Source organism: Macrobrachium rosenbergii, chromosome 34 (genome assembly GCF_040412425.1).
Source record: "Macrobrachium rosenbergii isolate ZJJX-2024 chromosome 34, ASM4041242v1, whole genome shotgun sequence".
Lineage (NCBI taxonomy): Eukaryota > Metazoa > Arthropoda > Malacostraca > Decapoda > Palaemonidae > Macrobrachium > Macrobrachium rosenbergii.
The window spans coordinates 8576033-8590890 of NC_089774.1; the positions used below are offsets into that span (position 1 = coordinate 8576033).

At 30.5% G+C, this 14858-nt stretch overlaps 1 protein-coding gene across 1 annotated transcript in view; it reads left to right on the forward strand.

Moving 5' to 3' along the window:
- LOC136856025 (neuroligin-4, X-linked-like) overlaps positions 1-14858 on the forward strand; it is a 75615-nt gene that overhangs the window by 58431 nt on the left and 2326 nt on the right. Inside the window, exons 2-7 of the mRNA XM_067133577.1 lie at positions 8625-8771; positions 11638-11835; positions 12830-13023; positions 13284-13383; positions 14041-14201; positions 14594-14799. Of these exons, the coding sequence (XP_066989678.1) occupies positions 8625-8771; positions 11638-11835; positions 12830-13023; positions 13284-13383; positions 14041-14201; positions 14594-14799 (1006 nt within the window). The remainder of the gene's footprint in view (positions 1-8624; positions 8772-11637; positions 11836-12829; positions 13024-13283; positions 13384-14040; positions 14202-14593; positions 14800-14858) is intronic.

The following is a 14858-nucleotide window of genomic DNA, read 5'->3' on the forward strand; positions in this document are numbered from 1 at the left end:
TTCCTTTACATATGAGAACCTCCAATATTTCATATTTCATCCATTTGAAGATGATAAAAAAACACCCAACATTCCATATTGGCTTCCCTAACTCAGGAAATGTGAACGATGCATTGTGGGAACGGGGAGGTAAAATGGCCTTCGATTTATTTCCTTGTGCTTCGAACTCTTTCATTCACGCTGGGTTCAAATGGTGCCAGGGGGGGCAGAAAGGGTTTTGGGTAAAGTATGGAGTAAGTAAAGGAAATAATGTATATTTACATATATATGTATATTTGGGTATTTTTTTCTTTCCAAAGTGGGGTGAGTGTATTTATATATTTTTTATTTTTCATTTTATATTTTGGGACCTTATATTTAAGTGATGAGAGTAATATCTATCTATCTATCTCTCTCTCTATATATACACATATATGTATAATATATATACATGGAGATATTTTTCTTTGAGTTTCCAAAGTAGGGTGAGTGTAATTGGTTACTTCCCCTTATATTTCCGTTGTTATAATTTTATTTTTATATTTTTTGTTTTGTTTTGGGGCCTCATATTGATCTTGAAGAATGTATGTGTGTGTATATATGTTTTTGTGTGTGTGTATGTTATAAGAGGCAGAGGCCAAGAATATTGTTATATATTTTTTCTTTCAAAATGTGGTGAAGATAATTATTTCCTGCATCAAATTTTTCTTACTTGACATCATCTGGACTTAAGTGAGTTTTTTTTCTGGAGGGAGAAGACTTTTTTTGTGGGGAGGGGTACTAGGAGCAAGGTTTATAGGGGCTCAAACAACCCACTTCCCCCTATGAAAGTAAGTTGTCAATCTAATTCTAACAGTGCAAAAATAACGTCCAAAAATTACGTACTTTAACAGTGGTTCAAGATGGAAAATCCTAACTAGTGGAAAGACAGGGGAGGCCGGATTAGATGACGGCAGGGCTAAAAAAGGCACATATATTACCTGTAGAATATTTTCTTATTACACACAAAATATATGGGAATACATTGTGCTTTATTGTCTAGAGATTCCAAGTGAATATCACGAAGGGTTTTCTTTGAATTCAGAGGCTAATGCAGAGGCCATTGGGATGTTTTTATTTTTACTCAATCAACAAACAAATCTTTTATATGAATATCATACAGTATTTTATCAATCAAAGGCCAATAGGATGTTTTTATGCTTGCCAAGTCAGCAAAAAAAAAAATATTGCTTTATATAAATATCTAGTTTTTTTTATAATTAAAAAAAACTACTTTATATGAAAGTCATGTAGTTTTTTTTATTCAAAGGCCATTAGGATGATCTTACTTTTACCCAATAAACCCAAAAGGAAAATCCTGTTTCAAAATCAAGCATAAATAAAACCTATGAAATATTGAGATATATCCTTCATTTTCGCAGTTCCACAAGACCACCAAGTCCAGCCATCCGAACCCCAGAGATTCGTTCTTTCAAAATCCTGAAAAAATAAAAGGGGACCTTTTCACTCCTCTGGGAGATTACGTATTTTCCATTAAAGGCTTCCCTAATGTAAGGTTTCCCGAGGTCATATACGTTACCCCTGGAAGGTTTCCTAAAGTAAGGTTCCTTTTGGCTATGTGAGGGTATTCACGGATGGAGTTATGTGTTGAAAGCTGCTCTGTGAGGTTGGGGATTTGCTAAAAGCCTGAAAAAATAGGGGATGTTATGATGAAAAATGCTATAATTATCCAGAATTAGCAAGTATGTTTTTTTTAGTATATTGTAATTATTTATAGACAACTGGAATGTATAAACGTCTCAGAGAAGTGAAGTTTACAAAGATATCCTTTGGTATTCATAAGCAAATATTAAGCTTTAATAAGCAATCCGTGGTTTAAGATAATGTAACACCAAAAATAATTCAATATTTTAAAAGATTAGGAATGAAATAATCAAAATTCCAATATATTTCTAATGAGACCTGATAAAAAATAAACGTATTTAAAGCTATGTACAAGACTTTCCTATTTATATTTTACAATTTTTCTCTTTACACTAACAGAAAAAGTTGAAAAAACTCAGTATTTTAAAGAATTAGTGATAAAATAATTAAGATTCCAATATATTTCTAATAAGACCTGACAAAAAAATAAACGTATTTAAAGATATATAAACAATTCCACTATTTATATTCACCACTGTCTCTCTTTCTTTACATTGTTAAAAAACAAAAAAAAAAAAAAAATAAAATGCTGGATGAAACTGACATCTCATTAAGAACATATCATTCTCCCCCAAAAGAAAAATAAAGAATGATTATCTGTACCTCTAAGGCATCTGGAAACCCCATCTGAAGCAAAAGTCTAATAAGATCTTTTAACCTTCTTCCATTTTTACACCCCCCCCGTCACCCCCTTTTTTACCCTTTACTGCCTGAGGGGGTAAACGATGAACTTCAAAGTGGAGATTCACATTTGCCTTAATTCGTCTCATAAGTGGTATTTAGGACCCCCAACCCCCACCCCCACCAACTCTCTCGCTTTTGCCTAGGGGGCAGAGCAAATTGATCTTTAACCTCGGGGCCTATAGGGAACGTTCTCGGGAATGGAAAGGTTCTCCTTTCATTTTTGGGGAATTTTTCTTGTTGGTAACATCAAGGGGAGAAAAATTAGAGCCAAGATGATAGATGGGAGGTTTTTAAATAAGAAATAGATGTATAATAGTCTCCAGTGAATAGAAAATAAGATGGTTTGATAAATGAAATAATTGTTGACTTTTTCATGGATTATTCATTTTTATAAATGTAAAATTCACTGTTTAATTTCATTCATATATTTTCTGTATCTCATATTGCAAGAAATTTGTGAACATAAAATTCTTTATTATTCGATACCATAATTTTTTTCGATTTTGATCATCGATTGTGAGAACTGAAAGTCAATAAAATAATTAATAATGGAATACGAGTGACAAATCTCTCTCTCTCTCTCTCTCTCTCTCTCTCTCTCTCTCTCTCTCTCTCTCTCTCTCTCTCTCTCTCTCTCTCTCTCTCTCTCTCTCTCTCTCTCTCAATTAGAGCATCATTGTTCTCCTGAACTGATCTAACTTGAGTTAAAAAATGAACTCAGATAAAATAAAAATTACAGAAAATATGTTCAAATCATGAGAGAATTTCTCTCTCTCTCTCTCTCTCTCTCTCTCTCTCTCTCTCTCTCTCTCTCTCTCTCTCTCTCTCTCTCTCTCTCTCAATTTGATCTAACTTAAGTCCAAACACTAATTAAAAATAAAACACAAATGGCTAAAAAGTATGTTAAGATCAAGAGACTCTCTCTCTCTCTCTCTCTCTCTCTCTCTCTCTCTCTCTCTCTCTCTCTCTCTCTCTCTCTCTCTCTCTCTCTCAATTAGAGCACCATTGTCCTCCCGAATTGATCTAACTAAGTTTTTCCTCTCCCAGAAGACTTCGCAAGACTGAAAACATCTAATATCCCCAAGAGAGATTTTTTTTTTTTATGCAGCAACAGAATTAAAATCCCTCTTTTATAAGTGCCATGAATATTCCGGGGCGGTCTTGCGCGAGTGAATGGAGGAAAATGAATAATTCAGCTGGTGAAATAATATTCGGGAATGGAATTAAAAAAGGAATGGCTTGCTTCTTTCCGTATCACGGTTTTCATATTCATGTGAATTCTTCTTATTCTTCTTCTTCTTCTTCTTCTTCTTCTTCTTCTTCTTCTTCTTCTTCTTCTTCTTCTTCTTCTTCTTCTTCTTCTTCTTCTTCTTCTTCTTCTTCTTCTTAACACCTGTTTGGGTTCCTAGATTTTTTTTATATTCATTTAAAATTTTTGTCGTATATATTGAGTGAAGATTTTAAGGATGTTATTTTTTTATCTATAATTTTTTATTATATATTTTTTTCCTTTATCTATATACCGGTTTTTAAGCAGATGTCACTGAAAGAGTATTCTCTCTCTCTCTCTCTCTCTCTCTCTCTCTCTCTCTCTCTCTCTCTCTCTCTCTCTCTCTCTCTTCTCAGATATTGTTAAATCAATATCTATAATTTAAATTGTATATTTTTCTTATTTTAAATTTGTAGTAACTGTTAGCTAGATACAACTGCAAGATTATTCTCTCTCTCTCTCTCTCTCTCTCTCTCTCTCTTCTCAGATATTGTTAAATCAGCATCTATATATAATTTGAATTGTATATTTTTCTTTATTTTAAATTTGTAGTAACTGTTAGCTAGATACAACTGCAAGATTACTCTCTCTCTCTCTCTCTCTCTCTCTCTCTCTCTCTCTCTCTCTCTCTCTCTCTCTCTCTCTCTCTCTCTCTCTTTCCTGATTAATATCATAAATATCCCAAATCTTTCCTTAATTAACTATCGAGATTCTAACATCATCTTTTTCAATCGCTTTATTTTTTTATATCCTCATGTTAATTTTTCATTTCTTTTTTATCTTCCACGTTTACCAAAGTCATAAAAGCTAGCAGTATCCCACTAATCTCCTTCTTTTTATCTTTTATTTAATTATATACTTTTCATTTCACTCATTCCTAATTCCTTTAATGGAGACGCGATCAACAATTATTGCTCTGAAGAAAGTTGCTAATGTAATTCTGTGCGGATAAAAAGCGAACTTGGGAAACGATTATATTTGTCTTAATCTTTGGCGTATGAATATTAATCTATTAATCAGAATAATTTAATGTAATTTAATTCTGGGGTATATAAAGGTAAGGGAGAAGGGGTCATTAAATAATAATAATAATAATAATAATAATAATAATAATAATAATAATAATAATAATAATAATAATAATAATAATAGAATTAGAGGAAAATAACCTTTTTTTGTAGTTTGCTTAGATTAATATGATGGTTTAATGGACTCCTTACTTCAGTGTTACGTGAAAGGGGAGTTTTTTGTTCAAATGAATTCTTTAAATGTAGTTTTATTTTTCAAAAGTAAAATGAGAAATTTTTAAATAAAACATATTTGTAGAGGATACTTTGAAAAGGTTTTATTTTTTGGAAAAAATATTTTAAATAAGACAGTTTGCTTACCATCCGGCACTGCAGTTTCTACTGTTAAATAATAATAATAATAATAATAATAATAATAATAATAATAATAATAATAATAATAATAATAATAATAATAATAATAATAATAATAATAATAATAATAATAATAATAATAATAATAATAATAATAATAATGCTCTTAATTCTTGTTATATTACCTGTGTTATTATTTGAAGTAAATATTATCACTAAATGGTAAGCTTCTTTGTATCACTAATAATAATAATAATAATAATAATAATAATAATAATAATAATAATAATAATAATAATAATAATAATAATAATAATAATAATAATAAGAAGAAGAAGAAGAAGAAGAAGAAGAAGAAGAAGAAGAAGAAGAAGAAGAAGAAGAAGAAGAAGAAGAAGAAGAAGAAGAAGAAGAAGAAGAAGAATACCAGACCTCAGCTCACCAGGTAATTTCCTGGAATTACACGAACCAAAAAAATAGGTCAGAGTCTGAAGGTTACTCTGTCTTAGAGCCTTTAATAATATATCGAATTAATGGGTTTCCAAGGTAAGGTTCTCTCAGGCCACATTCTCCAGTTAAATGTTTGAAAACAGGTCAGAGAATGGGTATGCTAGGCAATACCTGGGTGAGGGAGGTTTTCTTCCTTCTTTCCTCACATGAGGCGTTCAGCAACAGCAGGGCCTCTCGCCACAAAAAAAAAAAAAAATAATAATAATAATTATAAGCCATCAAAGTTTTGGAAATTCAGCCTGCTCCAATTCCTTTATTTTTCAAGATACAAAGTTGAATTTGGTATGAGATGAAGTATTTGCGATCGGGAATAGAATAGTATAGATAAAAAACATTATATTTCAACCCCACCCTCTTTTTTTGGGGAAAAAGGGGGATTATTTTAAAGCTGGTCAGGCGAAAAACGCCATTTTCAACAGTTGGGGCAAGAGGCCCTTCTAATGCTGAACGCCTGACATTTAAAGGTAAGGAAATTTTAGGCAAAAGGAAAGCAGGTTTGGACGAGGGAATCATAAGTCCTTGGGTATATAGGTAAGGACATTAAGGGAAGGTATATAAATGATCAGATTATTTTATAAATTGAAATATTTATTTACCAATAATTGTAAAGTTGAAAGAGCCTAGGAATGAAATAATTAATATTTTTTCAGTTTTTCTGTCCAGTCAATTTATTCGTGCTGGTGTCAATACAGATAGCCAAATGTGTAAAGCTGACTGTGTACCACTGTATCTAAACCAGAGAGAACAGGTTCAAATCCTGACTTGGGCAGATGCACTTATTAATTATAATTCCCCTTGAGTGTAAATTATTTCCAGGGTAAAAATAATTCGATATTAAGTAATATTAGTGGCTTAATATTTTAATGTTTTCGAGCATTAAAATGCCTTGTATATATATATATATATATATATATATATATATATATATATATATATATATATATATATATATATATATATATATATATATATATATATATGAACAGTACCTGCCTACATCTCTCTCTCTCTCTATCTCTCTCTCTCTCCCTCTCTCTACTAATCGATTCATGCACTACGTTCCCTAGTTCCCAAACCAACATTGATGCAAGCAGTATCAAAATCCTCACTCCTTCTGTTTCTTACCTCCATTTATGGAGAAGCGTTCAGCAGAAGAAGAAGCAGAAGAAGAAGAAGAAGAAGAAGAAGACTCACCTCTCCCACTTGGTGCTCTTCTTATGAAGGCAGACTCCCGCCTTCACTCGCCGTTCATGACAGGTTAATTTAGTCCAGGTGTTTATGTCTTTTCTTCTTTATCTTCTTCTTAAAGAGATGAGAGGCTTCTTGGGATGAGATCTCTCCTCTGAGAGAGAGAGAGAGAGAGAGAGAGAGAGAGATGGAATTGGTCTCTGTCTAGGTTTTTGTTTCTTTAATTTTTCTGATTTATATGTATATGTATGCATGTATATATATATATATATATATATATATATATATATATATATATATATATATATATATATATATATATATATATATATATATATATATATATATATATATATATATATATATATATATATATATATATATATATATATATATATATATATATATACACATGCATACATACATACAGAGATCATAAGTTAACGCAATACGTAAAGCCAAGATAAAAAATCATATAAATAAAATAAAAACAAAAAATAAAATGAAAATCATTAAAAATACGTAAAATAATTAATAGAAAAATTCAGGCCCTAAAGAAATGACGAAGTCTTTTCATCAAGAAATAATTATTAGTTTCTCTTACAGTCGTATGACTCAAATTAATCCCCACGGCATTAAAAAGGTATATTTTTCCTCCCCCTTTTTTTTTTTTTTATTAGGGGCTGATTAAATGGTGGTTATGAAGGAAGAGCATTCGAGAAAAAAAAAATTGATAATTAAAACCTCTTTACACTGAATGATTGATTCTGAATATTACTGGGATACTTTCATTCATATTTTAATAGGAATCTTTCGACGGTGATTATCAGGTCTGGAGGTTAATATATTAAACTCTTTAACTTATTTTGCATACACACACACTGTATATATATATATATATATATATATATATATATATATATATATATATATATATATATATATATATATATTTATATATATTTTATATGTTTGTATGTATATATATATATATATATATATATATATATATATATATATATTTATATATATATTTATATGTTTATATATATATGTATATATATATATATATATATATATATATATATATATATATATATATGTACTGTCCTTCTGGAAGAAACCTTCTTATTCCTAATATTACCAAACCTTGGTGTTAAATCTCAGAAATAATGAACACAGGTTGATATATTCAAGACCATCTGTTCCTCTTGATATTCCTAGGAAGCTCTCTCTCTCTCTCTCTCTCTCTCTCTCTCTCTCTCTCTCTCTCTCTCTCTCTCTCTCTCTCTCTCATGAGATTTGCAGCTTCCGTTGAACTTCTTTCATTAACTGCAGGCGCTTAATCACTTAAATGATGACTCTCGGGGAAGACAAGTGGCCAGGCTCTATTTCAAGTGCCAGGGCTGTATATTAAGTGGCAAGCATTGAAAGAGATTTAGGATATACAATGACCTACTTAATTTAAACTTGGAAATCTTGTTGTAGTGGTTATAATTCTATGGGTGTAACCTTGATATAATATCCTCTGAGTTATGGTGACCTATATAGCCTCCTACCTATATAGGGGAGGGGGAGAGGGAGGGAGAGTGGTGGTTACCTCCCCCTAACTCCCTCCAAGACCTGGGACTCCTCTAACCTCGTATAAACTTTACGTATTTCTGACCTCAATTTTGGGATTTGAAAATGCCCACTTTTTGGAAACAGCACGCGATGTCTTGCAGATTCGCCCAGCATACTTTAGCATCCTAATATCCTTTTGGTGGTATCCTTCAGTACAAAGGCTATGAAGAACAGTCATGTCCTTAAAAGCCCAGGATAAAATCAAACCCTTTTCTCGACTGCAAATCTGGATATATAATTAAAGACTCACCCAGCATCCTAACATCCTTTCTCGTATCCTACAGACCCTTCCATCATTGCTTATCCTGTGGTGGTCTTCATCCACGGAGAATCCTACGAATGGGGATCCTCAAGTCTCTACGATGGGTCCATCCTCGCAGCTTTGGGGAAGATTATCGTCGTGACAATCAACTATCGTCTGGGTATTCTCGGTAAGTGAGGTGCTCGTTTTGTACAGCGGAATGGTAGAAGCTGGGGAAGGGTTGGGTATTGGGGTTATATTACTATCTTAGTTTTTTTCATTATCTTGACCGTTTATCTTGACCCCAGATAGAAATATTGTTCAAGGGTTTTAATTTAAATAGTGACCTAATTCATCATTAGGAGAAAATGGGGATTTTGTTTGTATATTGACAAATTATCTTAATTTATAAATTTTGGCCCAGAAGTTTATAAATCTTAATAAGATATATTTAAATGTAATTAAGATTATTTATGGAGAAAGCATTTGACAACAGGGATTATATAAAAATATTAGAATGATTTATCAAACAAAAATAAGTAAAAAACATTAATTGGCATAATATGCAGTATAACAGAATTTAAAATTACCACTTATCTTAAAACACGTGCCAACAAAAGCGGTTTAATCAAATTAACCTAATTATATCGAAAATGCATGATGTTCTCACAAATTATTACCTCCTGGCTATCACTGATAAGCAGGTAATTAACTCTAAGTGACTCTCATTTACCTAATTTTCTAACTTAATAATGTCTGACAGGTGATAAGTAAGATATTATCTAAATAAAGAAATAATTGTTATTCGAAATTGATTACTCTGTCAATTTTATCATGAAATGAATCATGATAGTGGATAACGAATATGTGTGAAAGTAATTTTATATTTTTTTTATTAAGTAGAATCTTGAAATTCAGCCAGCCATTGAATTTTTCTTATTTTTGTACTTTTTATGGAAAATAGAAAACCTAAAAAATTCATAATATTCTATACAAATAGTATATATATAAAGATATATATATATATATATATATATATATATATATATATATATATATATATATATATATATATATATATATATATATATATATATATATATATATATATATATATATATATATATATATATATATATATATATATATATATATATATATATATATATATATATATATATATATATGTGTGTGTGTGTGTGTGTGTGTGTGTGTGTGTGTGTGTTATTAATACAGTTATTTGTAACTGTATTAATTGCAAACTGCCTTTCATCTTGATAATTCCTTTGAGCAAGCTTCTCTTAATAACATTCTCCAAAATAACCTCACTTTTAAATCAACCCTTTGAAGAAAATTCTTAAATTTTCAAACCTTATTTCACAAGAAGGTAAAATCTAAAAAAAAAAAAAAAAAAATAAACGAATGAAAAAAAATTCCACGTGCCTCTTCCCTACAAAGGAATACCTTACCATGAAATGGGAACTTGTATCTCCAAGTTCCTCTTTGATAAAACTCTTCTTCTTCTTCTTCTTCTTCTTCTTCTTCTTCTTCTTCTTCTTCTTCTTCTTCTTCTTCTTCTTCTTCTTCTTCTTCTTCTTCTTCTTCTTCTTCTTTCTGGTCGAAGACAGGCAGGGAATCAGCAGTCAGGGGAAAAGACAGAGAAACGAAATGAATTCTCGGAATCATCTGAATGGGAGGGGGGGAAAACGAATCTTTTCAGAGACAAGCTGGCTTCTTTTTAGTCTTCTTCTTCTTCTTCTGTGCTCAAGAAAGGAAAGTTTTGGGTCCTTCCTTTCTCTAAATTGGGGTAGACAGTTTTACAGTCATGGTTTGTGGAGTGAGACTGGCGTGTTGCAGGAACTTTGGAAAAAGAAACTGAGGTTAGATTTGCTAAGACACAAGATATTTCAACTTAATGTTTATAATCTTTATACACTCGCACATACATACACAACCCCATAGGTACATAAACACGCATACAAACACACATACACACGCAAAAACAAACACAAATTTTTAAACTGCTTTCCTCATTTGCAATGTCACCAAAGAACGTTTGGAATCAATTAAATAGATCTTAGAGGATTTGATTGGTTTTAATTAAGTAGGTAATTATTGAATTCATTGTAATGTTTCCGTTGTGGACTCCTAATACTCTGTCACTTATTAACTTTCCCTCATCAGAATTTATCTAAAGGCAATCTGATAGATTCAAAAGGAAACGATAACAAGGTATTATTAATCTTAATGATGAAAATCTCATAATCACATTAAAATTAAAGCGGTGACACAATATTAATGTTGACATGAAAATTATCTTAGCATCTTCTTAAATAGTTTACACTCTCATCATTCTGTATGTTTTTACAACAATGTTAGTAATATTTACATAAAAATTAACTGAGTATTTTATTAAATATTTATCACGTAAATCATTGTTCATTTTTTACACCAATATATCAGTAATATTGTCATAAAAAGTCTCTTAGCAAATTATCAAATATTTTACAAATACAATATTGTGTAATTTTTATACCAATCTTAGTAATATTTACATAAAAATTATTTTAATATCCTAAGTATTTTTCACTTGAATAATTGTGTAGAACTTTGCAACAATATTTTTAACATTTACATTAAATTTCTTCCCAATATTTTACACTTAAATAACTGTGTATTTTTTACACCAATCTCAGTAATATTTTCATAAGAAGTCTCTTAGCAAATTATTAAATATTTTACACATGCAACATTGTGTAATTTTTACACCAATCTTAGTAATATTTACATAAAAAATATCTTAATATCTTAAATATTTTACACATGCAACATTGTGTAATTTTTACACCAATCTTAGTAATATTTACATAAAAAATATCTTAATATCTTAAATATTTTACACTTAAATAATTGTGTATTTTTCACACAAATATCAGTAACATTTATATTAAATTTCTCATTAATATTTTAACACTTAAATAACTGTGTATTTTTCACACCAATATCAGTAATAATAATACTAAATTTCTCCTGAAATTTTTGGGCACTCCTTCAAGGCTTCTACAACGCGAACATTGACCCCGTGGGCCGCGCCACCGTCGCCAACTATGGCCTAATGGACCAACTGGCTGCCCTGCACTGGGTCCAGGAGAACATCGTGCGTTTCGGGGGTGACCCAGGTCAGGTCACTGTAATGGGTCACGCCACAGGAGCCGCCTGCCTCAACTTTCTCGTCATCTCGCCCGCTGCATCAGGTCAGTAAGTAAGTAACTCTTGTTCTCAGTGACAGAATGAAATGAGATGGAGAAAGGACAGTAATAATAATAATAATAATAATAATAATAATAATAATAATAATAATAATAATAATAATAATAATAATAATAATAATAATAATAATAATAATCAATGAGAGGAATTAAAATGTTTGTTAGATTGTGTTGTTTAAATTCGACTGTGTAGGATGGTGACAGGAAGGAAGGATAATAATAATAATAATAATAATAATAATAATAATAATAATAATAATAATAATAATAATAATAATAATAATAATAATAATAATAATATTTTTTACTATCTTACACTTTCTTCACGGATTTTAATGTTAACCTATATAAATAAAAGGATTGCAAACCTATTATTATTATTATTATTATTATTATTATTATTATTATTATTATTATTATTATTGCAAGGTAATATGCATTCATATGCCAGAATTTAGTATATTCTTCAAAAGGTATCATTACAAACACACTCCAATATCTGGTAACATCTACGAATCCTAATTGAAAGCTGAAATTATACCTCCCCTAACATAGCTTATCAGAATTTCTGCAATTCAGTCCAATTAATTATCAGAATCTGGAGACAATATCAGGAAATCATTAACAATTAATTTTTTTCTAATTGATTTATTGTACTGGAGTGGGATTCAATAGTATAGCCGTGGAGAAAGTAGCAATTTGTGAATGTCTTGTCACTCGTGTTATCAGATTTCAATTATACATAATGAGATGGTGTTCAATTTTTGTATCTGAGTTCTGTTTTGTTTTTGTTTATCTTTGCTTCAATTTTTCTTGTTTATTGTTGTTAACACAAACACACACACCCCATTCATTACATCACTACACATATACTTCTATGCAAAACCAACTCAAAATTTCATTTCTTCTCTGAAAAAGGAAGACCATACAATCTTATACCTTTCTCACTCACATCCCTTGTACCCCGTACCCTAATCAGGAGCAGGTCTGTTCAAGAGAGCCATCCTGATGTCAGGCTCTGCCCTGAGCCCGTGGGCATCAGTTCACGAGCCTGTCAGGTATGCCCTGGAAGTTGCCACCCAGCTGAATTGCCCAGTCCCCAAGGACCTGTTTCGACAGTACGAGAATCTTCTTCAGTGTCTCAGGGAGAGGCCTGTTGAGAAGATTCTGCAGGTGGGAGTTTAGATAAGTTTTAAGATTTGTCTAATAATCTGGAATATGTAGAAATAGTTTAGTTATTGATGATAGTTAGGTAAGGTTGTTAGATCAACTATGATTGGTGATTGGTCATAGGTCCAACTTTATACTTCATGGTATAGTTTGCATGTCTATATTAATTCAAGAATGTTTCATTCCTTCCATAACCTTACCTACCCTTTCAAAAATATTGCATTCCCATTTATAACAACATTAATAACTGCTTATTTCCAAAGGTCCAACTGGACACCAATTCCAAGTTCCAACTGGCTATTGGTCCCAGCATTGACGGAGTCACCATCAAACCAGACTGGAAAAATCACCAAAGCAAAATGGGTGAGTTTGTTTTCATTATATTTTGATTGTGAATGAATTTTCATAGATGAAATTCCTGTTTAACTGAATTCATAAATAAAAATATTTATTCATATAATAATTTGTCATTATTATTGTGTGAGGATGATATATGCTGTATAGGTTTATGAGTACATACATACATACATACAAACATACATACATACATACATACATACATACATACATACATACATACATACATACATACATACATACATAAAGAAAAGTTTAAATAATATTTATAGAAATGTTAATAGAAAAATCTATAGAAATTTTAATAGAAAAAATTAGAGAAATTTTAATAGCAAAATGTATAGAAATTTTAATAGAAATATTTATAGAAATTTTAATAGGAAAATTTACATAAATTTTAATGGTAAAATTGATAGAAATTTTAATAGAAAAATTCATAAAAATTTTAGTAGAAAATGTAAAGAAATTTTAATAGAAAAATTTATAGAAATTTTAATAGACAAAATTTATAAAAATCTTAACAGAAAATTTTATAGAAATTTTAATAAAAACATTTAATAATATTTCATATACTGTTGATTTAAGCACACCAACAATAAAATTCTCTCCCACTACAATAACTAATCCCTAATACACGTTCTCCCTTCCATCCTGACGCCGCAGGGAAGGAAGGCAGGACTCCAGTGGACCTCCTTCTGGGGATGACAGCTGCAAACGTCCTAGACATCCTTAGTGAGCAGGAGATACAGGAAGGATTTGACACTGATCATAGGGAACAAATGCTGAGATCCTTCGTTGTGAATAATTATAGGTACCATTTGCAGGTTGGTAATTCTAATGGGTTTGGTTTCTCTCTCTCTCTCTCTCTCTCTCTCTCTCTCTCTCTCTCTCTCTCTCTCTCTGTTTCTTCTGAGATTTTTATTAGATATGGTTTGTCATAATTATGACCTGTTGTGTGGGATTATACGTAACTGGTATATTATTATTATTATTATTATTATTATTATTATTATTATTATTATTATTATTATTATTATTATTATTATTATTAATTCATTCATTCATTCATTTACCTATTTATTTATTTAAAACACTATTCAGTATATTACTTATAAAATTACAAATTATTAATAAAATTATATTCAATGTTTTCGTGTAAAATAACAATCTGTTTGCAAAATTCTTCATTTTTACTTTCACCTCCTCTTCTCCACAGGAGATAATGTTGGCCATCACAGCCGAGTACACTGATTGGTCGAAGTCAGTCCAACAGCCAATCAGCGTCAGGGACTTAACCGGCCAAGCCATTCACGATGCAAACGTCGTGTCCCCTATGACGAGTTTGGCCAAACAGCTCCACACGGATTCTCGAACATCTTATTTTTACGTGTTGGAGCAGAGGGCTGAGGATCAAGTACTGATGTGAGTAGTATATATATATATATATATATATATATATATATATATATATATATATATAT